The sequence below is a fragment of the Centruroides sculpturatus genome, unplaced genomic scaffold, assembly GCF_000671375.1.
Source record: "Centruroides sculpturatus isolate CEXI.00-Female unplaced genomic scaffold, Cexi_2.0 scaffold202, whole genome shotgun sequence".
NCBI classification, from domain to species: domain Eukaryota; kingdom Metazoa; phylum Arthropoda; class Arachnida; order Scorpiones; family Buthidae; genus Centruroides; species Centruroides sculpturatus.
This window is the reverse complement of record NW_019384441.1, coordinates 464,095-491,841: the sequence shown is the minus strand read 5'-3', so window position 1 is coordinate 491,841 and position 27,747 is coordinate 464,095. Positions and strand designations below refer to the sequence as shown.

The following is a 27,747-nucleotide window of genomic DNA, read 5'->3' as shown; positions in this document are numbered from 1 at the left end:
TTTTATAAAAATTTTGGTGAAATTTGAAATCATTAAATGTTACATTTATTGTTTAAAGATTTTTTAAAATCAGAAACAATTTGTTTTATTTTTATTCACTGTGTTTACGCTGAATCAATTTTGAATTCATAGATTTTGATTTTCTTTTGGTTTCTGGAAGAAGAACTTTATCAATGCAATGAATGATACCATCTGTTGCAAGCACATCAGACTCAATTACATGAGCATCATTTACCATCAGTTCACCCTTTTCCTTATGTACATGTACTGTTTGAAATTCTGTTTTTAAATCATACATTAACTGAGATTTGAAAGATCCTGTTGAATACATGTTGTCAACTACATGATTCTGAATTACCTGAAAAATGAAAACAAAGTTTAAATCAATAAATTAAATTACTTATCTTAAAATGAAATTTTCCAATGATAAATTTACAGCTAATTTTTGAAACTCTAGCATTAATAATATGATTAATATTTGAAATTAGATCCTTTTTGTTTCTTAGAATAAATTGCTAGCTTTTATAAAAGGGACTTAACTCTACTATTTGGACCAAGGTCGAGCGAGTATCAGTTGGTTTTCAGAAGTCTTTTTCTACATAAATGGATTGTGTGTCAGAGTTTAATAATTTTTTCTATTAGGTTGTTAATGTTTAAAATTACTGTTATGTAATTTTTTAAAACTAGTAGTTGTAAAGTTTAGTAGTGCAAACATTGACATTTACATAATCATATTTATCTACATTTGAATTTCTATCAATAAATTTCTATATAAAAAGTAACATAAATAAAATTTAATTATATATTCTAGAAATTTATACAATTTATGCTATCTAATACTTTCTGATATATGTATTTAAAATTTTTCTGAATATCTTATTAGAAAAATCAAACTAATTTTAGCTAATGTATATTCACACTGGTTTGGTTGCTAATTTATCATCATCATTTTGCAAACAGATTTATAAAAATAAATGTAGTTATCATAGTGATAAATTTTGTAATTTCTTAAAATTTATTTTAAATTACAACTAATAGTATATTAAATATTCTATATTAATCTTATTTTTAAAAATTCTTACTTAATTCTTAAATTTATATATAATTTTTAATATTATCTTTCAAACATGGATAAATAATAAATATAAATATATTGTACTGCAAAATAGTTTCATACAAATAAGCATAAATTGTGATTCTGTAATGGGGCAATAAGTTTCAACAATAATCAGGCTGGATAAACATATCAAGAGCCTATTTTTAAATGTATTTTTTCTGTGGTCACTGAATAATAATGTTAAAGGTGATTACTAATAGACTGACCATAATGTTTAGAATGGAAGAGTAGGTTTTTTGCTCCGTCCAGACTATCTTGTTTTAGTAAAATTTTCATTTTTGTCCTGTTTGTTGAAAATTAAAAACTTAGTTCTCTAGTTTCTATATTAAACACATTTGTAACAAATCTCAACTTCAGATTACAATATACAACATATTTATTTTGCTTTGATAAGGGTCAAAAAATTGAATGGAAACTAGTGAGGAAGATATGTCATGAAATACAGAAATTTCAACAAATTTAAAGAATATATTACACAAACAGAAACAGATTAAATCGATCAATGGTTAATAAAGACAATAATAACCGAACACTTTAAAAAATTAAATGAAGAAAAAATAAATAAATAAATAATTGACATAGCAGACAGATGGGTCAAAATATTTAATGAAATGCATGAAAAGAATCTTGAATTCCAAGATTTTAATAATTTGATAAAATTAGTTCTTTGTTTTTCAAAAACTATAACGTCTGTAGAAAGAATATTCTTACTTCTGAATTTGTGTGGTGAAAAGAGAAGTCAAAATTAAATATTGAAGCTACAAAAAAATGCTAATTATAAAGTAAAATTGCAACTTACAAGATAAGTTTACAATAAAATTGTGAGTGACCAAAACATAAACAAAATAATGACAGCAAAATAAATCCATGTGAAAAATATGCTTGGTTTGATTCTATCAATAGGAAACTTTCTACATCAACCTAACAATACAATATGATACCAAATTAAATAAAGATTTTTGAAAATAAAAACTGATATTTTTGAGAAATTTACATATTCTTTTTTATGCCACCAAAGCAAATCAGTAATAATGTACTAACAAATTGTTAATAATGCCCATCTATATTTTGTGACAAAATTTTAATAAGTATACTCTTATATCTATCATCTTTAGCTCCTTGTCCTGTCCTGGTATCAAGAAAGTACGGTCAGCCTATTTATTATTAAATAATCTCTATAGTTGTAAAAATTTACATTTTTCCAAAGTTTGGAACTTAATTTTAATATTGAAAAATTATAGTTTATTTATTAATTAGCCAATTTCATTTATACAATACAGCTTGATCTTCATGCCAAATATTGAATATAAGGAAGGAAAAACACACTGAGTGCGGCATTATCATCAGCCTTATGTTTTTTGGTAACAAATTGTGTGTTTACAATAAAGAGGCACTAGAATCAGGGTCCTGACCAAACACTGTCTGTAGACAAGAGTTTGGGTCACTGACAATCTTTTTTCTTTCTTCCATTAAAACAGGTAAGAATAAATGTTGTTCTCCTTATCTAGAAACCATTAAATGCAATGTACAGTGAAGACAAAGAGTGAGGGTCATGGAAATGTTCTTAGAAAAACTTTTCTAAGTCTTTCTCACAAGGGAAAACAGGTTAGGGGCATTGGGTATAAATTTACACAACCAAGGGAGGGGTGGTGGTTCAAAAAAGTTTGGGAATCACTGTTGTAAATGATCACAACTGATAATTACTTTGTAATTCTTCTAACACATCTAAGAATATATACAGGGTTTGACTACGCAGAAATAATAAAAGTGCAATGAATTCCTTACAATATTTCACTGATATAAATGTAAAATTTTATTAGGAATTAATTTTTTGCACTATATATTTATAAGTTAAAGTAAAGAATCCACACTTCATATCTGAAAGTTTATGAAATTATAACTGTAGTACACCATTAATACAAAAAGTTAATATTATGATATCACCTGTTTTAATTGATTAGCAACATTTGTTCATTCATAGATTATTTATTTATGAGAATAACATTTCTAATATAACAGGGTTTAAAATGAAATGCCATCCAATATTACTCTAGTAAGCAAAAATTTAGAATAAACAGATTTATTATAAAAATTTGTAAATATCAAAGTTAGGATAGGATAATGAAGAAAAGAATGTTAATCTCAGATACCAACAAATAATTTCAGAATTGTTTTAGATAGAGTAAGTGGAATGAGAAAAAAAAAACATATTGGGAGAATAACCATACTTAATCATCATTGAAACATTTTTTTAAGAATATACTAGGTAATAAAGATGGCAGTATTGTATATTAATAAAATATAGTCTGCTCATCCATATTGCACATTTTGTCAGATTAATTTCTTTTTGTGAAATAAAAGCATTCAGAATATAGCATATTATTTTGAACATGTTATATTTGGTTTCAACAATCTTATTTTCAATTTTTCTATGTTTAGCAATAGACCAAAATTATTCTTTTAGTTCTAATATTTTGCTGCCTTGTTGTTTGATATAATTTGTTTACACAATACTATGAAATCTATTTAAACTAAACTGTTTTATCTGAAAATAACCCCTATGTTAAAATACATATAAAAATAGTCACAATTAGAAAAAAACAATAAAATGTCTTCATATCTTGTGTTCCTGAGGTGTTGAAAAGGACAAGTCTTAATGGCTGAGTTGACCTTTTATTTGAGACATTTTGCACATTGAGACCTATCTCAATGTGCAAAAATGTTAAAAAAATTTCCAGGGCAATGGCACAATTATAAAAACATTAATTAATTAATAAACAAACTAACCAGGACAATAATAAAATATAAAAATATTCATATTGTTTTTCTAATTTGTAAATAAATGTTTTCATATTTTATTGTCTGGGCTATTTTATAGATTATTATAATAATCCATAAAAATTTAAAATCAATAAAAGCATTTATCTTAAAAGATTGATGCTCATTATTGAATAAGTATTAAGAATTACAGTTATTAGCCATACATCAGCAACAATCTTTTCTTTCATGTAAATTTTTTATCTTCCTTTCATCTTGTTGTTTCAATACAGACCTATGTTTGTATTTATAATTCTTCTGATAACAATATTATTGCCAACTCAGCTTTCACAACTTGGGTCTATCAAAATTTTTACATTTATTATTAACCTGTATTATTTCAGAAAAATTATCCAAGATTCAATGTGCTAAATGTTGATTTAACAAGCAATAGCAATCATTCATAGTTTAATGATTGTCTAAAATGCAGTGCACAAATGTAGCATAATGTAACAAATTTATTTTATAAGATATATTTTTAACTTTAAAATTGTACTTGCAATTATTGCATTTGTCAGAAAAATAAAATTGCTTTATTCATTAGTTTACAAACTGTGTGTGGATTTTATATTGGAAATTAGAATTTGATATATTTTTATATCAAATTTTTATTATAAGTCTATACCTCATAACTTTGTTCTCTAATATCTTCTATTTTTGATTCTTTCCACTCTGTAGGTACTAAGAGGGTCTTTTTTTTTTATCAGACCTATTATGGTTTTGACCAAGTGATGAGGGATAGAACCACAACATATCTGCAACAGACTGCCATCTGAAAAATTCCTGGGTTTTTTGACTTGACCAAATTAATTGATGGGTCACCCAGAGCAGTAGGCTGTCATCTTAACTGTTCATTCATCTAACCACACAATAAAGATGTGTTTATGCATATAGTTTCTTTTCATCAAGTCTGACTCAAATCAAAGTTTAAACAGTGTGAAAGTCACAGAAATCAATTTTGCAATTTTAAAAGTGAAATTTAATGAATTTATAAATATTCAACACAGAATTAATTTTAAGTGATAATTTCAATTCAATTGATTAAATCAAGCCAATCATAAAATATTTAAGATTTCTCTGAAAAAATTTTTCGAAATAATCATTTGTTACATTATTGTAATATGGGATTAATATATGTAGAAAGAAATAAAAAATAATTATTGCATATTGTGAAATTAATATATATATTTGATACTAATCACAAAACAACTCACATTTGTAAATTGGTCAGAACATTATAAACAGTAATAATAATCATTGTTCATTAAACTCTATTGTAGAAGTATTTTCAGTTAAAAATATACATGTAATATAACATAAATAATACTATATTTACTTTATGTAATTATTATATTTAAAATATATATCTTTATCTGAATATATTTTTTATTTAAAATTTTATCATTTAATTTAAGATGAATATTCTTTTGAAGCAAGTAGCATTTGATCTTAGTATTTGAAAGTGTTCACTTTTTAGGATAAAAAATATAAGTTAATACGTCATTATCACCATTCTATGAATTTTTAGTCTAGTAAAATGTATTTCTATGTTTTCAATTTATGGAATTTTAAGAATCATTATGTATTGTTAAATTTAATTTTTTAACATATTATTATGTATTTTTGTTTTAAGTGTATTAAATATAATTAAGTTTTGATATATCAAGTCCTTTTCCTTCATATTTATCTAATATCATTGAGCACTATTAACACATTTAGTCTATTGTTAACTTAATTTAAATATTTGAAAAAGTAACCTACTTTTTTCAAATTCCTCTTGTTTCTCATTAAAGATCTCAATTTATCTTTATGCAGTTTATGAAATGCTTTATTGACAGGTGCAAAAAGTGTAAAAGTTGTATCAATTTTAGATTCCATGCTAAGAAATTTTGGATCTTCTCGTCTCACACGGTGAATTGCATCAGCAAACATGCTAACAGATATCAAATTATTAGAAAATTATCATCATTAAATTGTAAAGCCACTGGTTTACTTATTTTATACTTACCTAAAGTCACCTGTAGTTTCAACAACTTCCAAGATACTTGTACTTGGTTGGGTTAATACTTTGTCAACAATATGAAGTATACCATTTTCTCCTTCTATGTTAGGCCTTTTTACTACAGCAGATTCTATACCTATAGCCTGTTTAAAATAAAGCACTATCTACTAATATAATATAATTCTGATAAATATTACACAACTATCTTAATGTTTAAATAATTATATATTAAAGTATAATGAACAGAATTTTTAATTATTTTATTTAATTTAGCTCCAACTATTTTAATAATAAATTTATATATCAAGCATTATGATTATTCTATAGTAACTTTTCTAATGTTGCTAATAAAAAATATTTTAGAAATATATAATTAAAAATATATATAAATTTATAGACATCAAAAATTATTTATTCAGAAAAAGAGCTTTACTTTTAAGTCTTAATGTTTATTTGAATAATTTTTTAAAAATAAATAATGTCTAATGTCTGTTGCAAAGCAATAAACTCTCCCTAAAATCCATTAGACCTATAATAAAAAAAAAAAAAAAACAAAATAGCAATACAATACAAACAGACAATAGTTTTTTATATTTTATTTTTAAGTGTATAAAACAATGAGGAATGTAAACTTTGTCTACAAGTGTTAAAAAATAATATAAAGTTTATTCCTCATAAAAATGCTTTTATAGTTATATAAAAATAGAATATTTACAGAATGGAATAATTTTAAAAGTTATAAAATAGTTAAATTTTGATATTGTAAAAATTTAAAAAAATCCTGTTCGTTTATAAATATAAAAAATGTACTCTGTTTCTTGATTCTTCACTATGATAAATATGTAAAACTTTAGCATTATAATAAAATTTTTTACTCTGACCTGTTTAAAAAGTATTTTCATACTACAGTAATTATTTCTCTTAAAATCTTTTCAAAACTTTTGGTAATATTTTTGGTTTATCTTTCTTCTATCACATTTACAATAATAATTTTAAAAATCTATCTTGAAACTACTAAAGAGTTCTGAATAAAATTTGATCATTATTCTATATTGAATAGTTTTGCATTTTTCCAGATTAAACTTCATTTGTGTATGTTTAGAATATGTATTTTTGTGTGAAAATATAAATTTTATGTTGTTCATGAACATATGAAGTAATTATTTATATTGTAAGTATTTATATTGTATTGTTCTGTGTCTATATTTTATGTTATCTTATATAAAGTAAAGTAAAGTAATGTGATTTACCTGCATGCTAATGAAATAATAAACTGCAACATTAAAACAGCAAAAATTGAATAAAATACAAAAATATTTTTGTCTGGTTAGTTAGCTGGTTAATTATAGTAGAATTGAGAATTCTACTAAAGCTTCTTCTGCAAGAATCTAACAGTTTTCTCATCATTTTTTTACAAACTATACTTATATTTATTGAAAAGTAAACAAACTTAATCACTTTTTTTCTAATCTTATTAACATGATCACATTTATACTCCTGTAATCTTGATTTTTAGGAATATCTGTAGTAAATATTCTTACAGTTGGAAATTAAAGAAATTTTATAGATTTATGACATGATTCTCTGTTTCTCTTTTGGAATAAAAAAGATTTTTTGAAGATCATCTTTCAATTTAGAGAGTTTCCTAAATTGTAGGTTGAATGCCCCTAATCTGAAAAATAATCTTCAAAAATTTCTTTTTATTCCTGAAGGGAACCAGACAATCATGCTTATTCTTGGATTTACCAGGAATCTGTACAATTTCTTTAATTCAAACAATAAGAATCCATAATTATATCACTTATACTATATAAAAGTTCATAAACATTAGAATTGAATCATAACATTTACATTGTACTACAGAAAATAGTAAAATTAAATATGTTTCATATAATCAGGAACTTTTCAATATAGATTTGTACATTAACAACACAAATTCATGATAAAATAATTGTTTTTATTAAGTATACTTTGACTTTAAGCTAGCATAGAACTTTATACCAGTATCAAGTGAATACTGCATTTACATAATCACCCCAACTATAATATATAAAGTTTTGTAATTTAAAATTAATTTAAATAATTGAAAATTATTGTGTAGAATAAATATCACTTAATTTAAACATTAAAAAATCTATGCTAAATAAATACATACATACATACATACATACATATAAATTAATTCATATTTTGTGTACAAAATAATTTTCAATATAAATCATCTCAATTTCTTTAAATATTTATTTTGAAAAATTGTAATTTTTAAATAAATGTTTTGTTTTTCTTTACAGAAAATTTGATTCTTTATATATGTTACCGGCCAAACCCGATTTCAGGCCAAACTAGTATATCCTACACATGTCAGGATATACTAGATTAGCCTAGGACAATCTAGTTTGGCCTAAATACTTTAGGCTTAACTAGTTTGTTTTAGGCCGAACTGATTTAGAATTATTATTTAAGTCAGGCCTGGCCAACCCAAATTGTTTCGCAAGCCACTTTGATCACGCGTAACATTACAATGGGTCACAATTTAGGCAAACATGCTTTTAAAAAAGTAAAATAAATACAAAATGAATAAGATTTCATTGTTATACCAAGAGTTTGTACTCGCACTTGCTCATTATAACAATGACACATGCAAATTTTATTTAATTGGCCAGGCCTGATTTAAGTATATTAATGGTTAAAATAAAATTAAAAGGCAATCAATTAGATGAACAATATTTATTCAAACATAGTCTACTTAATTATAAAAAACGGTATTGATTAGAAGTGACACAACACTTGTACAAAACTATAAAATAAAAATAAGCTAATCAGTACTTATCAGTTTGTATTTTTTTATTACGCCATGCACTTTTAAAGGTAATTAACTTTCAAAAATATTTTCAAAAATTCAAATGAAAGAATAAAAATAACTTTTAAAGTCAAAGTAAAATTAAAAATGAACTTGTTTGTGTTATTTAGTATAGCATATAAAGTATTTAATCATTTATTTATTTTTACAGGGTGGGTTAAAGTGTACCTAGGTAACCCCAATGGTGGCACTTCACACTGTTCGTGCTCCCGGCGGACTCCTCCCAAAGGGGAGCCGCTGGCAGGCTGCCCATTGTTTAACGTCACTAGTTATTGATTCATAGTATTTCTTGAACAAAAGAAAAAAAAGGAAACGTCTACTAAAACTGTAGTTAACCTAACCAAACCAACCTAACCGAAGCACCACTATTGCAGTTACGTAGGTACACTTTAACCACCGGGTGTACTGTGGTGGCATTTCGAATTACACAAAATCATTTTTTTTTACACTGGCATATATTTGTAGTACATAAATCAGTTCAGCCTAGGTCAAACTAGTTAAGCCTAAAGTAGTTAGGCCAAACTAGATTATCCTAGGCTAAACTAGTATATCCTGACATGCGTAGGATAAAGAAGTTTGGCCTGAAATTGGGTTTGGCCAGTAACATATATATGTAGACTGTTGCATACATTCAGAATTCAAGTTTTCAATTGATTTTCTTTCTGAGAAATTGATAAAGCTTATTTATTTCAATTTGTCTAACTTGTAAGAAAGTTTTATTATATTACTTTTTCAGTTATTCTTGTTATACTTGTGAAATATCTGGTTTTAAGTTTCAGTTTTTTAAACAGCATAAGTCTAAAGATTTATTACCACAATAAGTTTACATTACAGTATAATCATGATTCGTGTATGGATTTTGTTCTTAGAACAAAAAACTGATTCATGTAAATTGAGACTAATCATATCTTAGAAACACATTAAAATCTAAGAAAATGTTATTGACTACCTTTTTATAATTACATTCATAAGAAATATAATTTAAAAATTTAAGATTTTTTTTTATTGTGCTTAATTTTTCAGTTGCTTGCATTATAAAAAAATTATTTTCATAAACTCATCTTAAAAATTGTTTTTATTGTACTACATAAACAACTTCAAGTGTCATGTAGCTAGTGACATTTTTCCAGTAATTGGGAAAAATATTATTCAGTGATTATTTGATTCTTTTGAGTTAAGAATATAAGATTGACTGTTTTGTTTTTGAGTTTGTTTGAATATAACATACAAAATTGATTATTTGTCATATTTAAAGTAGTAGATAAATTTTGAAAAAAAGAACTGTAAATCACAACCATATTGTATTACATAGCTGTGTATAAAATAAAGTAAAATATTTTATTTTCTGACAAATTTGCTTGAAGATATAATTTTTAACATATGTATAGTTTTTTATTTTGGCTGAACGTGGGTTGTAGGAATCAGAAATTTTAGGATAAAGTATAGGTATGAACCTTGAAAAGCAGTTTTCTGTGAAGTGATTCTAAAATTTTTAATAAATACAACTGAAGAAGAATAATTTGTTGGAAATATTTTCCAAAATTCATATCATATGATAATGCTAAACAACAAATTAACTAGCACAACAAAAATACTTAGGCTTACCAAACATCCCGTTTTGACCGGGATTGTCCCTATTTGATGATGTGGTCTCAGCATACTGGCCAGTTTGTCATTTTGTCCTGGTTATTTGGTAAAATTTTAAAAATGCCAAATATACAAGAAGTAAAAATAGTGCAGCCTTAAGTAAAATGGCAATTTGGCAACTAAATAATCCCTTCTGTTACACATGCTGTTGCCAATCTAAATATTTTGTATCTAGATCTAAGTACATTTAATGTCTAGATCTTTTCCCCAAAAATTTATGTCATCTGGCCTAATGAATTTAGATGTTTTATTTTTTCATTCAGATATTTTTTCACAGAATTTATAATAGCATGTAGCCTTTGAGTTCCAGATATTTTTATTTCATTTTTTAGATATTTTGTTTCAATTAGAGTTGGAAATACTGAAACTTACACTGGTTATGTCATTGTTGCACATGTCCTATCTTAGTCCAGTTCAAATTGCTAGTTGGCATTTGTGATTATTTTGTACTGTACATTAAATTAATATAATCTCCAAAATGCCAAAAAGAAACCATGTATTTACTGATGATTGAGAAAAGTCTGCAATTATGTTGATGAAGTGAAATGTGAACTGTGCTTTTCAGAATTTTCAGTAACTCATGTTGGGTGTTCAAACATTAAAAATCATATAAATTGTGTGAATCATAAGGCAAGCCTAGTAACAATAGGAACTTCCTGAAATATATAGTCATATTTTAAATGGTACTGATTTAAATGACAAAGAATTTTTAAAGAAAGTTCCCACTAAGGATAAATATTAATAACTTCTTAATTAATAATAAGATGTGTTCAGTTGAATTATTAAAAATTGTTTTTAACTCATTGTTGTTTTTTGTTAACAACTTTTTATGTAGTCTTTTCAATTATAAGTACTTATCCTAGTAGGCTTTATTTTCTGTTGAGAGTATTTTCTTAAAATCAACAACAGTGAAGTGTCTGTACAAGAGAGATCTGGGAGGAATAAAATGATCAATTTTTTCTTTTCAGGTCAGCATCTGCTTAGATTTTTAATTTTTAAACTACTATTAATCTAGTAACCCTGTTATTTGCAAGTTTATATTAACAATTAACTACAATGGATACTGGAACAAGATACATTTCAGGATATGCAGGATACCAGGATACTACAAAAACTGAATTGTGACAATTGTGAATTCAAATTATCTCATGATTTACTTCAATCTAACTGCCACAGAATCAATGAAGTGTTTGGAACTGTGTCCTCTGCTGGAAAAACATTTGTTGCACAACATTTCACTAATGAGTGAATTTTTTTATGTAAGATCCAAGTGCTGTTTGAATGCCTTGTATAGTTACTGCAAATGTTCCCAGTACCAGAGGCATCAATGTAACATTTCACCAGAAGCAATGTTGTAACAAGTATAAACATCTAGATTTATGGTTAAGAAAAGTCAACAAGAACAATAAGTCCATTCATGAGAAATCCTTCCAGTGAGTGCATTAGTCCCAGCAAGACAGAAAACCACCAGATTTTAGGTTGAATGATACTGCTGAAGCTGCATTGAAATATTGTATTGGAGTATTGGTTGACTTATAATTTTACTACACACATGCAACAGACTTCAATCAATTGTCAGTGCATCCTATATAATATGGTAACATTGTTCAGTCAGTGAATTGAGGTCATCAGGAGGAACATTCATTATGTTGTTCTTCTAAAGCAGGATGTTCAGTATCCTGCCAAATATTTGGGAGACAGTGGGACAATAGAAGCTCAAATGTGGGAGTGACTCATCTAATTTGGGACTTATAGCCAGCCACATTAGATTAATACTAAATTTCAGATTTCCAGATGAAAAAATTATAATATTTGTAAGTATGAATTTAAATATTAAAAATAATTTTGTTAAATTATCTGATTAGTTACAGAAATTGATATATATTAATTAATCATATAAAATTAATAAATTTTTGTTATACTTAATAATTTTAGTTGTATGATGAAGTTATGTTTATAATGATCTTTCATAATCTATTTTAGATTAGGACTGTATCAGTATGCAATGCATTTATTATTATTTTTAATGATAGATTCAAAAATAGGTTGAAGTTTTATGAAGTGTATGAATATGGAGGAGGAGGAAGAAGGCTTACATTTCAGCATATGTTGATCAGTATATACAAAGTTCTCAATATTACACTTCTGGAGACAATTCTGTAGTGCTAGACAGATGGTCCTGCCTGGCATTTCAATCTGTGACCTTGGAACAGTGAATATAAGTGCATTTGATTAAGGTGCAGAAGGACACAGTATTATGCATGAAGGGGTTGAAGGAAGTGGAACCATTACATATCTCCACCTCCTCCTGTCCAGCATAATCATCATATCTCATCAAGAATTTTCCACATATTGATAAATGCCAAAATGTAAGCCTACTTACTCTTCTACACTCAGTTTGAAGGGTTTTGGAGTACATATCTTAAATCTATTGCTCAAAATAATAGTAATTGCATTGCCTATGGATGCAATCCATACTTTTTACCACCTCCTACAGTATTTTAGATTGTTATATATTTATTTATATGATAAAACTTTGCATTTAACTTTACCTTTCTGTAAACTTTTAATCGAAGATGATTCTGCCTATCTAAAGTCAAGACTTTTTGGTTGTCTGCTATATTGTCAGATCGATGTCTACCATGGACAACATGATAATTAATTAATTCACGTGCTTTTTCTACATCTGACATCAATTGGTTTAATTCTGATTCATCCAATGTTTCAAATGCAGCATCCGATGGTGCAAATATAGTTACTGTAAGATTTGCACTATTAAGTATAGATTCCATATTTGCTTTTTTTAAAATTTTTAAAAATATATCAATTTTATCAGAATTCTTCTTCATTAAATCTTCCAGGCTTCTAGCTGTAAAATATTTAATTAAAATATTAATTAAAATGACATTTATGGTAAATTTATTAATTTTTGATTACAAAATAGTTTACCTCTGTCAGGAATAATAACATTTTCTAAAACTTGAATCATTCCATTACTAGCTATTAATGTTTCTTTCTTCAGTTTTGCATCATTTGCATATAAACCAGATTTATTACAATGCAATTCTAAAACTCCACCTCCAAGTGTTGTGAGATGATGTTTATCAATGACAACTGATGGACACACAGCATGTGGGATAATGTGATTTTTCAAAAGTGCTAAAAATCATAGAAATAAATTAAATTATTGAAAGCATTCAATCAGCAGAATTACATTTTATGTTTTCAATAATAATTCATAAACATTTATTACTTCTAAATATATTTTAAAATTACCTCTTTTTGCTTCTTTGTTGTTGGAAAAAGATATTCCATTTTCACGCATTTTGTAAAATGTTTCATCAGTTGGAGCCAAAATAGTGAAAGGCCCATTAGCTCTTAATTCATTCACATAATTGGTTTCTATCATTAATTGAGCCATTTCACGAAATCTTCCATCAGTAAATATAATTTCTGGAATACTTGAAAGTCCTCTAGATGGTGGTGGAACGAGTACTTTATCGATAAGATGGACAATTCCATTGGTGGCTTGTTGATCTTTACGTACAACAAGAGCACAATCTACAGTCATCATCTAAAAACAGCATTAGAGATTTATATTTTATTATTTTTAATGCATTTTAAAAGTATGGAAAAGGCAATTTATTTATAATAAAATTCATTGAAAATTAATAATAATTTAAATTAATATTTATGATTTATTTTAATTTGACACTATATGTTTGACACTATTGACACTTTTCAGTTAAAATAATATTTTATTTTTTTATAAGCTATTTGAAAGTTTTTTAATGTTTATTCTGTAAACTTACTCCATTTCCAAAACGACTAATTCTTAATTTTTTTCCACTATACAATGTTTCTGCTTCATTATTGCCATGTAATTCTCGACTCAGTAATTTATTTTCAATAATATGATAGCCGAGATATGGAGATCGCCTTTCATTAATGCTTTCTTCTAAGGAACTAATATAATTCAAATCCATTGCCTAATATAATGATTAAAATACATAAAAATTTAAAATTTAAATTATTTTGATTGAACTTAAAGTGAATAATATATATTTTTTAAAATTTATTAAATATTAAAACTATATTTTAGTCTAGATAGTTATTAACTACATTTTGAAAATGAGAAAGTATTAAAATAATGTGTATGTATATTATATATTTAAAATACTTTAAATGCTTCATTTGTAGGAGCAAATAATGTAACAGCTTTCTCTCCTTGTATCAGTTGCTGGGAAAATCCACCACGAATTAAATATTCTACAAACTTAGTCGCTCCAAGGTCTCTCGCTGTATCTAATACATTAGACATTGGTTTCACTGGAAAAAAAAACTGCTTTATTAAAATAATAATAGAACTAGAGAATATAAAGAATGCAACTTAATTTAAAAACATTGCAGAATATAGTATTATACTTAAATTTATTGTCAATTATTCTGTTTCTGGAGATTGACAAGGTAAAAATAGATTTGACTTATAATCTAAGTTTTAAAATTTTTATATTTTGCTCTCACTTTTAAATGATAGAATGTTTATTCTCAAGATTTAAGAAAGTGTTAACTACCTTAAGTACTAATATATTAAAATCATTGTTGAAACCTTTAATTTTAAACATACTGTAACCACTATTTAAGTTTTTTTTTTATTGAAATGTTACTCAAAAAGATATTTCTGTTTATCATTTAAGGAAATACAAATATGGTCATTATATGAATGTATTTGTATATTCTAATATGTTCATAATGTTAGAAATATTATGATTTTAATAAATTCCTTATATCATTCATATTATTATTGTAAATCTTACTATAAAAAAATTAATGTTTAATTGATTATTTTAATTGAAATAGCTACATAAAACATTCAAAACAATTTCTAACTGATTATTATTCATTTCAAATCTCTTACTATTTATTATTTTGTAGATAACATCTTTAGGTTTCAAGTTTTTTCCAAAGATACATAATTAAGGTACAAAGGCATTAAAATTAAATAGCTAATAAAATTTTAATCTCTAATTAAGTAAAAATAAAAAATATTCAAAATAATAATAAATGAGAATAATAAATATTTTTCATTTCATTTTATACAATAAATAAATTTTATGTTTTAATATTTTTTCCCCAAAGTTTTAGTACAATTTATTTTGTTCTATAATAATGCTAAGAGCAAGAAATGAAGGTTAAATTATTAATCTCATATACAGTAATCTTTCAGTGTTTAGAAAAATTCCTAAAATAATTGAAATAAATATTCATATTTAGATCAAAACTGCTTACAGAAATAAAATAGAAGTTTCAAAACATGCAAAGAAAACAATAAATAAATTTTTAAATGCCTTTGAAATATTTGATTTAAATCTACTACTAAAAATAAAATTAAGAACTTGTTGTTAATAACATTAATACCTCCAGTACAACCAGGTTTGCCTTCAACTTGAATATAGCCTTCACAACATTCGTATCTGATAATCCTAGAAATGCATTAAATGTATTTAATCTATTGAATGATATAATAAAATGCAAATACCTCTTTTATATTTAAATAATTTTTTGAAAATAAAATTGTTGAAAAATATTAATGAAAACAACATATAATTGAAATGATAGTTATTGAATTTTCGTTTCTTTATTAGTATTTAATAGGTTGTATAAATATCTTTATTAAAAACTTACGAATTAATTCCACAGATTTCTCTGTTTGTCCAATATTTACATTCTGTCCAATATTTATGAGACGTTTCCGGAATTTCTTCTACTACACAAGTATTTGGTCTGCGGGAGGAATATTTTTTTATGTATATATTATTTATAAAATAAATATTTTCATTATTATAAACTTTTTATGTTTCTTTAACGGTAAGAGCATTTATTACAGATTCCGAAATTATCGGGTAAATAACCCCTAAACACCAAATTTTGTTGAATAATACAAAAGAAATATTGTATACCCAATCATTTTTGATATTAAGTGTATCACATTTAAAATTACTTTTCCATATAACAGACATCAGTGTGAAAAATAATATCTGAAGCGTTATATGGAAGAAAAAGGATCGGAGTTTCGAAACTTATAACAAGGTCTGAATTTAATTTATTATTATATATATATATATATTTTTTTTTTCTTTTTTTTTATCCAAAAAGAAGGAGTCCAGCTTTGAATTAAAGCAGTGAACAGGACACGTTATTTGATACTTGTTAAATGGCTCTGTTTAAAGGAAGAAGCTCCTTTAATTTATTTCATTTCTACTGGGCAATCTGATCACAAATGAGTCATTACAGCTGTTATTGACTTACATTCATTTGGCGCTCGACTGAATCATTAATCCTACTCATTTGGTAATCTACATCACCACGTGTTTCTCTACTTTCTCACGTTTCGTTGTTGACGTCAGATACCGCCATCTATCGCTTTTCTTTAGAACTTTATATACAATTTTAAGCTTAGCGTGATTAATTAGCATAATAAAAGAAGTATACATATAATAAATCTAAAGAACCTCTAACCATTTTAAAATACGCAAAATATATAAACAGTATAAATTTCACATCCGATTAAAATAAACTGCTTAAGCCATTTCCGATATATAAGTAGCATTTAACTCGAGTTTCAAAATAAATTATTGGATTTATTCTTCCTCATAAAATGATGTTTAAATTTATTTACTTTAAACACATTAACAGAAGATCGATTACGTTTCTCTAATATTTTAAATTATTTTATAAATTATTTATTAAGAATCACGTGGTTTGGTGTTATTGCTCTTTTAAGTAAGAAGAAAAAACTCCGTAAAGATTTAATTACTTTTTTTTATAACTATTAATATATAAAACGTTATTCTGAATTTGTTTTTATTTCTATAAAGGAAAAAAAAACTCGAACATGTTGCAGATCATATTTTATTTTTTCAGAGAGTAAGAGCAAACGTCCGAGTGCACTGGACAGTTTATAAAAGTTGTTTATGAATATTCGGTCGTGGTATAAGTACTTATTTCTTAAATATAAACAATTTAATGCTGTATAAACTTATAATTTCTAGCAGAAAACGGCGATAAACATTAATATATTTATTAAAGTATGGCTAAAAGTAAGTATTGCTTTGTACAGTACATACTTAAAACTGCAACAAAAGCTAAAATTTTAATGGCTCACACACACATATATATATATAACTCTCGGAAGGTATCATTTCTTTAAACGTAAACATATTTTAAAATATTTAAAATGTAGATCACAAACATTCTCTGCCCTTCAGAGATATATTTCGTGATAAATGGCGCGTCATGTAAAATTTGACAATTTCCTTTTTAATGAAAAATAAAATTATTTTTAAAACACCATTTTATTTATAATAGCCCATTATATATATATGCTATATATCATTAACCTTCGGATTATTAGAAAAGAAATTACTCTACTCAAACGAGTATTTTTACATTAATTTTACATTTCCTTGTAAAATTAATGTAAAATACGCTCTGAAAAAAAATAATAATAATTGTTTTGAAATATAATATTAATATCAATTTATTTAGAATGGAAATGATATTAAAAAATTGGTTTTTTTCATTAGAAAAGTTAATTTTAAATTTGGGTTGTTAATGGAAATTAATGTTGTATTATGGAATAAAATTTAATTTTAAAAATGCCAATTAAATTTTTAAACAATAGAAAAATGACGTACATTTTACAAGGTAAAAATCGCAATCTTAAACTTTGACAATTTAATTTAAAACATTTAAAAGAACAAAAAATAATTTAAAAACTTTTTAAAAATTATTTCTTAATTATATCTCGGACTTTAAATATATTTAAAAGCAAATTGGCAAAAGTTGAGTATAGAATATACAGTATATATTTAGCCTTACCCTTGACTTTGGGCTATCTTTATGTGCCAATTAGAAATTCGTTTGGCCACAACAAAATGAATAAAAAGTGAAAACAAACAAAAATGCTTCATGATGACGTCACAACGGTGGCTTAGGTATTCAACTTCTTGACACAAAACTGAAATCGGAGTTTGGCTACCGCGCCAGATAAAGGAATTAAATACGGCCTTGATTCTACATCGCATGCGCCGATGTAGGCGGAAAATGTGACGTCACGAATGTCATTGCTCACTGGGAGGGTAATTGAAATTGTTTGGAGGGAAGCACCCCTCGTGAAAAATTTTTTAAAATTACGTATTTTCTATAATAAAGCTGGATTAAAAAAAAAAAAGTGAACGTGTTCTTGCGCAGTAACCGTACCGACGGGATGGAAATAATGTATACATATTGAGTATACGTTATCGAGATTTATGTATTTCTTATTGGAAGAATATTTTATGAACAATAAATGTCAAAAGAGAGAGATTTTTATCTCGATTTAATAAAGTTATGCGAAAAACAAATGGGGAAGAAAAAAACTGTTTTGAAACGGGTTTCTCCTTAAACGAGAACGTAAAAATAGCTTTGGGTGGCAACTTTCTCCTTTTAACCCTTTATTCATCAACATAAACATAGAAATCGTTCTTAAAGAAATAAATCGATTTCCATTTATAGATATTATGTTTCTTTTAATTGGACAAAGAATCATTGAGATTTATTTTTTCGAGTTCTCTGTATAATAAACTTATTTATTTTGTCCAATTTTATAATATAGAATTGAGGTGGCATTAAGATTAGTTTTGGCCACCTACAGTCACATTTCATGGCCAATTTAATGATTATATCTGCTATATAATGTAGGCGATCGCTTTTCATTATTTCACTAATGACAGAAGCAGTGGACAGTAAATCTACGAGTTACACCTCTTAAAATTCTTGCCCTATCCGAACAAAAGTGCGAAGGGAAAAGGAGAGAGAAAGAAAGAACGTTGTTTACAACAAAATAATGCTAAAAAAAGCTTCAGAGCTAAATTGAGACAAAGAAATTTTTTCGTTTAATACCGTTTTTGTAATTATATAATTGGATAATAACCAAATGGGCCGTTTCTCCGGGGGATTATTTTGTTCACGTGGGCGAAAAGTCGTAAAGTCTGTCGGCTCTCATTTTAAAGCTATAGATACTGTTTTCACGCTCCACCCGAATAATCTGGAAAAAGCAAATGGAGCTTTTAATATAATAATTTTTTACTAGCCTATATTATAAAGCCTGAATTTCCAGCATCTTTATTTTGTCAACAACAAGTTTGTGTAGGAGTTAGTCGATCGCAATCAAGAAGCTTATCATCAATAGCTTATATCTAACAAGGAAGTCACGTTAATTTTAATGAAGCATTTTAGGATAAGTTGGATGAAAACGTGACGTTTTTCTCACGATAATTTCTTATCTTTTTTTTCCTAACTTAAAATAACGGCCTAAAATAACGAATTATAAAATGAATATTATATTTACAACTTAAGAATGTAGTAAAATTTGAATTATTCGCTTGTTTAAATACAAACCACTCCCATTCGCTTGATAAATATCTGTAACGATCTCCACCCATTTCGATTATCTCAGCACCATAACCAAGGTAATTTGATCGGGATTGGTTTTTGCATCTGTTTCTTTCCCTAATTAATTCAACAGAAGTAAACAAGAGTATGAAGTGAGGAAAAACATGATTAAACAGGTCATTTAAAAACCATTTTAATATTTACAGAAATCTGATTGCCTTAAAAATGAGATTAATTTTAAAACTTGCGCCAAGAGCATCATCACACGCATCACGCATCTTTTCCGTGATGTCACGTATCCCCGTGACATGGGATGTGATAAAGTAACTCTGGGCGTGATGTCGACAGATAGTTCCTCCCTTTTGATTTATTTTACAGACACTAGATGTCGTCTAGTGGAATAAGAGTCGAGTTAAAAAAAAAGTTTGATTCGCTATTAGAATAATAAATTTATTATAAAATATTTAAACACATCCGATTCGTACTAATTCTGTAATGTTGCTAGACACATTCCATGGGAATAGCCAATTGGCAAGTAAAGGGAAATCAGAATATAGCATCAGGCAAATAAGTAGGATTGCAGTTTTGTATTCGAAATATATGCAAGTGACTGAACTTATTCATTCGTCTTTCTAAGAAATATCAATAACATTAACATTCTTCCATTTAAGACGGTAAAAACCGTATAAAAACGTTCGAAATAAACTAAAATATGGAAATTATATTCGGCTTTTTATAAAACGAGGAAATTTGTCCAAGCTCTAAATGTGTAGCCTATATTTTAAAGAACGAATTTTCTACGTAGTGTAATTATCAATAAATTCGTAAATTAGTTAATAAGCAGGAATTTTAATTAAGACGAAGAGTAAAGTGAAAAATAACGAGGGGACACCTTAGATACGTGTGATGATACCGTTACGTGGTTATGATGTCATTCGCACACAAGGTCGGCATTATTTACTAACTAAAGCGATAACGCTGCCAAAATACTTGAAAGAGATTCCAAGTGGGTCAGAAGTGCCGTCGCTTTATAAATTTGATATCGTCCAGCAATTAAATGGGGAAATTCTATCTGCTATTATTAGTAAGTGAGAAGAGAGCAGAGTTTTAGATTTATAAAAATGTAGAAAATCGACTGGTAATGGACTGTGGAATGCTTTCCAAACTACATTATAGTGCAGTGATATAATGGAAGGAAAAGATGGTGGAAATGATTAGTCTCTCGCAAATTTCAGTCGGCTGCACATTAGAATGACATTTGATACAAATTTCTCCCTTTAAATTTTCCTCCGTGTCACTATTTAAATCGCTATAGAATTGATAAAATTAAATTACTTGGACAGATATCATTAAGTTCGTTTTGTTCCCGCTAGATGGCAAACGATGTCTTAAAGCGGCTTAAATTAAATTAGATATTTATTTCCGGTCGATCCCAAATTAGATCAGTCTCGTTATTAATAAAATTAACTTCAAGATATTTTCCTCCCTTTAAAATATTTATCGTTTTTTTTTTCTATATTTACAGTTCAAAAAATTAAATTTATCATAAATATTTCGGTTATTAACATTCATGATTATCATTTATTTTACTGTTTTAAGATTGCATCATATATAATTACTTATAAATCAATTAGTATTTAAGATTTAGGCGGAAATAGTTATTAAAAACAATAAGAGAAGCCAAAATATGCGGTAGATTATTAATAAATTTGATAGAGAATTAATTTAGGGAGAAATTCTGTGTTGTGTAAAATGGAACCGACTGCTACTTTGAGAAGATTGCAGTGGTGTAATGAACTAGTTCACATCAAAGTTTCTCCAATCTAGAGAATCGGAAGTAATCAACTGGTATCAGATTTTCATCGGGACCGACCCGCGGCATATTTTTTCTTTTTAAAAGAGATGGAAAGATGTTTGCAGCTTTGTGTCAGGAAATGCTTGTCTGTAAGTTGATTTAAATGAAAACAAGCTCACCATTTCACTTATGCCTGAGAGCGATTTGAGAAGCAACGTTTGAAAATTCGCAGCAAAACGCAATTTCGTCGTAGCCTAAAGAAACAAAAATGCTAGGTGCAAGTTTAATAGGTTTGAATTCCGAAGATCTAATATTCGGTCCTCTCTAATAAATTGGCTATGGCTATTTAGAAAACCGTCAAAATTGTATATTTAGAATTTAAACGAGAAATTGCTCAAAATGAAGTCTTTATAACAAAAATCAAAAGTGCAGATTTGCTTCGAACTCTTCAATAATGAACAAAGAATTTCTGGAATGTTATGCTACAATGTTTCATATTTTCAATAAATGACTGCTCTTTACTGTTATTTGAAGAAAATAAAAGAAACAAAATTGAATATAGTAGCTTATTTCTGCCGATTCCTATAGAATAAAGAAGAATATCTCTAAAAATATCAACTAATTCAATTCATAATCATCAAATTCCGACATTCTCCCTTCTAAAATATCATTAATACTTTCAATAATTTGTTTGTTTTTCAAATTATAAACGCTTGGTATTAAAATATATTTTTATATATAAAAGTGTTTCATTTGGAATCGAATAATTCCTAAAATATTTAAAGGAAAATTTTTTAAATAAAATTTGATACCGTATCTGATACTCAATAGTGGATAATAATATTTTCGTTAGAAAAATTGCATTTATATTACAACATTATAAAAATATAACATTAAACAGCGATATTGTCAATTTGTAAAGAGCAAAACATTTATTTTTCTGTGATTAAAAGCTTTTGGAAAATATAACGGAGGATTAACGTTTCAATAATTATTATTGGCATTATACCGCACGCATCAAACACGTGCGGTATAATGCATTTTCTTTGAAGGAAAAAAGTGTAAACACCAACTAAATTTCTTTAATTTCTTTCTGGGAACTTTAATTTCGATCTGGGATTTATACATAACAGAGAACATTTTCTCAATACAGTATCTGGATACGTCATTGTTTTGCATAATTTTGTATTGGATGAAAACTTCCGTACTTTACTTACGCCTCCCTACCGTTACGCTCTGTTTAACAGGCACGAAACGAGACTAAATTAATCGTAAAATAAAAATATAAAACCGGGACGATAACTACGGTAAAAATTTTCACAAGTTCAGAAGAAACACTAAAAAACATAAAAGTCTCTTCATAATTCGTCCTTCTTCACATCTCGGGATCGAATAAAATAGTTGAATAGGGTCACGGCACAATCGACCTTTATTTTCAGATCTTCGTCCACTTCAATATGCAGAAGATGTTAAAAATTCCTCTCGAAGACGTCTTATAAAGATACTTTTATGTATTTTTTTCGTGTTTCTTCTGAACTTGTGAAATAGGAGCGATTAAAAAGAAAAAAACTAATTAATTATCATACAATTCAATTTGTCACTTTTTGAAAAAATTGAAAAAAAAAATATTAATGAAACATAAGGGTTTGTCTATTATTATTAATACTAAAATTTTATAAATGTAGTACTTTATTTTTGTATTTAAGTTATATATATATATTTATTCTCTTGTTCTCTCGATAAACTATATTTAGATTTTGTGTTTATCCGACTCATATTTACTTATCGTTTGATATAAAATTGATTTAGATTGTTGTTCTAGAGAAATATGATATTTGAGAAACGAAAGTTTGAACGGATAAAGTATATATTTTACAGCAGAATATATCTTTTATAAATTCATTAAATTATCTCTCAAATAAACGGTCAATTGATAGCAGATTATATATATATAATCTTATAAAAAAAAACAATTCCTATAGCATCTTCCATCTTCCTCTTGCTTATCTTCTATTGCTCATCTTTCTTTTTATGTTCTTATGATCGAACGAGTAAAGTATTTAAAAGAGTAAAGAGAGACAATTTTATAAAAGTAATTAAAATAATTTAGTTCAATTACAGAAAAGTTTCGACATCCAACGAAGATATAAGTTACAGAAAAAGGAGAAGATTGGTTTATTTAAGATAGATCTGATTCTATAGCTAATTAGAGCCGGAACAAAGAAGGAAACCACAAATGAAATTAGAAAAGAGAAAGAAAAAAGGTTGTTTTAATGCAGATAATAACAAGTTTGTTAAGAATTTGTTCTCGTTTCAAGTATATCCAAGTAAAAGAAAAAAACAACAGAATATTAAAAAGATAAACAAAAAATAAAAAATAAATTAAATACAGTATATGTATAATGTACACATATAAGTAGCGACCATAACGAGATACAACAAGAAAGGAAGAACAATAGCGTTGTTAGATATGGGAACGATTTAATTGTGAAGATCAAAATCTGATAAATTTAAATTATATATTCGAATGTCATAAAAATAAATAAATAAACTATTAAGAAACAGAAAATAAATAATAAATTCTTATCGTGGAAACAAAAGGAATAAGAAAGTATATCTTGTAAAAGTTATTTTCGACTATTTTTCAACAATAAAAGAAAAAAATTGCAAATTCTACGAGTAGAAAATTTTACATAATATAAGTATGGAAGAAATGTTTTTAAGCAAGTTCGGAAAATTGAAAACTAAGTCGAAAACATTCAAGATATTGACATTGTGCAACATGAAGGAAGATTTAACGGATAGGCGTAACAAAAAGATATTTTACATAATAGAAAATGCTGAAGAAATTGTGAATATTTAAAAATATTTTCCATGAAATCTAAATTGTTTGAGCAGTCTTTTTTTTCAATAACAGAAGAATAAAGTATCTGGCTAACAATTTTTTTTTAAATAATAATAATAAAATAGAAAATTGAAGATAATTTTTGCTGATTTAAATAATTTTACTCGATCTGAATTTAATTTCCGATTATTTTATTATTATTATTTTTTTTTAATAAAATAAAAATAAAATTTGTTTCTCGTATTAATTTTTTTTATTTTATTTATTATACAAATTATAGACTATTATTTTAATAACTTTATAACCTCTTAAAAGTTTCACTATAGAAAAATGATTAAATCAAGTTACTAGTAATTGAATTTTATTTCGAAATAACTGAAGAAATATTTCATATTGTAGTAGTAAATAATGTTACATTAAGGCATTTAACCTATTTATATATCATATAAAAAACTAAATTATCTAGAAAAATTCAATTAGTAGAATATTTTCAAGGAAAGAGACGTATAAAGCATTAAATAATTAAAATATTAAAAATACAGCTAATAACTGTAAACTAATTTATAGATTTAATAAATAAATAAATGAAAAAATATTTATAGTAATAATATATTTAAATAATGAAAAATTTATACAGTTATGTTTTAATAATATCTTTTGATATGACAGGAATAAATGTTAAATGAAAAATAGGAAAAAGTCCATTAAGAGCTGCAAAAATTTGACAGTGTCAATTTTTCAAAAGGTAAAAAATAAAAAAGGAAAACAGTCGTTTGAATAAATCGAAGAAGTTTCAAGACTTGTCATATGCCCAATAAGTTTGAAAATGGTAAAGAAAAATAATAATATATACATACTTGCTTGTCAAACTGCAAGCAATCTTCTAAAAACATCATTTCTGACGAGAATTTGAAAATTTAAAATTGAAATATTGTAATATCAATGTTTTTTTTTTTTTTTTTTCTTTTTTGGTCAATATATCGTGAAATTTAGATTGTAAATTGTAAAAGTTGGCAATGAAACGCGAAATTATAATTTATAAAATCTATTTATGCAGAAAAAAACTGTACGAAATAATAAATTCAGGAGAAGGAAAGAATGATAAAAATGGAATAACAATTTATAGTCGCAGAAATCGAAATCTTTGGATAAAACGATAACGTAATGTTAATTGTATGAGTGTAAGATTCGAAATTATAAAATAAATATTTTTATATATTATTTTATTTGTTTTCTGAAAAGATATATTTTTTTTATTCACGCTGATTAATCAATATGGGGTTTAATAACTTCATACCTGACATATTTAATAAATTCCTGGAGATGTTTCTTGCCTATGGAACTTCATAAAATATGTCGATAATTTCATAAATAATTCGAAAAAAATAAAAAGATATTTTAAGTTAGAGAAGTTTTCTTATTAATATTTATGGAACAATCAAAATTCAAATTTCTAAATCACTGGGATTTTAAGAAAAATCATTGTTTAAAGAACCTATAATATATTTACCTGACACGCATCTTGAACCAAAATTGCTCAATTAGTAAGGGAAAAATAAATATCTTGAGCTGAAATAATANTTTGACAATTTAATTTAAAACATTTAAAAGAACAAAAAATAATTTAAAAACTTTTTAAAAATTATTTCTTAATTATATCTCGGACTTTAAATATATTTAAAAGCAAATTGGCAAAAGTTGAGTATAGAATATACAGTATATATTTAGCCTTACCCTTGACTTTGGGCTATCTTTATGTGCCAATTAGAAATTCGTTTGGCCACAACAAAATGAATAAAAAGTGAAAACAAACAAAAATGCTTCATGATGACGTCACAACGGTGGCTTAGGTATTCAACTTCTTGACACAAAACTGAAATCGGAGTTTGGCTACCGCGCCAGATAAAGGAATTAAATACGGCCTTGATTCTACATCGCATGCGCCGATGTAGGCGGAAAATGTGACGTCACGAATGTCATTGCTCACTGGGAGGGTAATTGAAATTGTTTGGAGGGAAGCACCCCTCGTGAAAAATTTTTTAAAATTACGTATTTTCTATAATAAAGCTGGATTAAAAAAAAAAAAGTGAACGTGTTCTTGCGCAGTAACCGTACCGACGGGATGGAAATAATGTATACATATTGAGTATACGTTATCGAGATTTATGTATTTCTTATTGGAAGAATATTTTATGAACAATAAATGTCAAAAGAGAGAGATTTTTATCTCGATTTAATAAAGTTATGCGAAAAACAAATGGGGAAGAAAAAAACTGTTTTGAAACGGGTTTCTCCTTAAACGAGAACGTAAAAATAGCTTTGGGTGGCAACTTTCTCCTTTTAACCCTTTATTCATCAACATAAACATAGAAATCGTTCTTAAAGAAATAAATCGATTTCCATTTATAGATATTATGTTTCTTTTAATTGGACAAAGAATCATTGAGATTTATTTTTTCGAGTTCTCTGTATAATAAACTTATTTATTTTGTCCAATTTTATAATATAGAATTGAGGTGGCATTAAGATTAGTTTTGGCCACCTACAGTCACATTTCATGGCCAATTTAATGATTATATCTGCTATATAATGTAGGCGATCGCTTTTCATTATTTCACTAATGACAGAAGCAGTGGACAGTAAATCTACGAGTTACACCTCTTAAAATTCTTGCCCTATCCGAACAAAAGTGCGAAGGGAAAAGGAGAGAGAAAGAAAGAACGTTGTTTACAACAAAATAATGCTAAAAAAAGCTTCAGAGCTAAATTGAGACAAAGAAATTTTTTCGTTTAATACCGTTTTTGTAATTATATAATTGGATAATAACCAAATGGGCCGTTTCTCCGGGGGATTATTTTGTTCACGTGGGCGAAAAGTCGTAAAGTCTGTCGGCTCTCATTTTAAAGCTATAGATACTGTTTTCACGCTCCACCCGAATAATCTGGAAAAAGCAAATGGAGCTTTTAATATAATAATTTTTTACTAGCCTATATTATAAAGCCTGAATTTCCAGCATCTTTATTTTGTCAACAACAAGTTTGTGTAGGAGTTAGTCGATCGCAATCAAGAAGCTTATCATCAATAGCTTATATCTAACAAGGAAGTCACGTTAATTTTAATGAAGCATTTTAGGATAAGTTGGATGAAAACGTGACGTTTTTCTCACGATAATTTCTTATCTTTTTTTTCCTAACTTAAAATAACGGCCTAAAATAACGAATTATAAAAT

The 27,747-nt window shown here is 26.5% G+C and overlaps 1 protein-coding gene across 4 annotated transcripts; it reads right to left on the bottom strand.

The window, feature by feature from the left end:
• Positions 1-26,081, bottom strand: LOC111620166 (transforming growth factor-beta-induced protein ig-h3-like). Of its 4 annotated transcripts, none has more exons than XM_023362044.1 (12): positions 26,029-26,081; positions 25,816-25,860; positions 16,129-16,227; positions 15,862-15,926; positions 14,624-14,772; positions 14,256-14,432; positions 13,720-14,017; positions 13,393-13,602; positions 12,996-13,312; positions 5,943-6,079; positions 5,696-5,867; positions 1-358 (listed from the first exon to the last, which is right to left on the bottom strand). In XM_023362044.1, the coding sequence occupies exons 1-12, from the start codon at positions 26,037-26,039 to the stop codon at positions 92-94; spliced, it is 1,947 nt and encodes a 648-aa protein (XP_023217812.1). In that variant the 5' UTR covers positions 26,040-26,081; the 3' UTR covers positions 1-91. The 4 variants fall into 4 exon arrangements, with proteins under 4 accessions (XP_023217812.1, XP_023217814.1, XP_023217813.1 ...); XM_023362046.1 differs by lacking the exon at positions 26,029-26,081 and adding an exon at positions 16,753-16,879; XM_023362045.1 differs by lacking the exon at positions 25,816-25,860.
• Between the last annotated feature and the right edge of the window lie 1,666 nt (positions 26,082-27,747).

Coding starts and splice junctions, on each gene's coding strand:
- LOC111620166 (XM_023362043.1), bottom strand. CDS start 18,530: ATGCGATGTAGAATCAAGGCCGTATTTAATTCCTTTATCTGGCGCGGT. Junction 5,868..5,942: donor GAAACTACAGGTGACTTTAG/GTAAGTATAAAA, acceptor GATATCTGTTAG/CATGTTTGCTGATGCAATTC. Junction 359..5,695: donor ACAAGAGGAATTTGAAAAAA/GTAGGTTACTTT, acceptor TTCATTTTTCAG/GTAATTCAGAATCATGTAGT.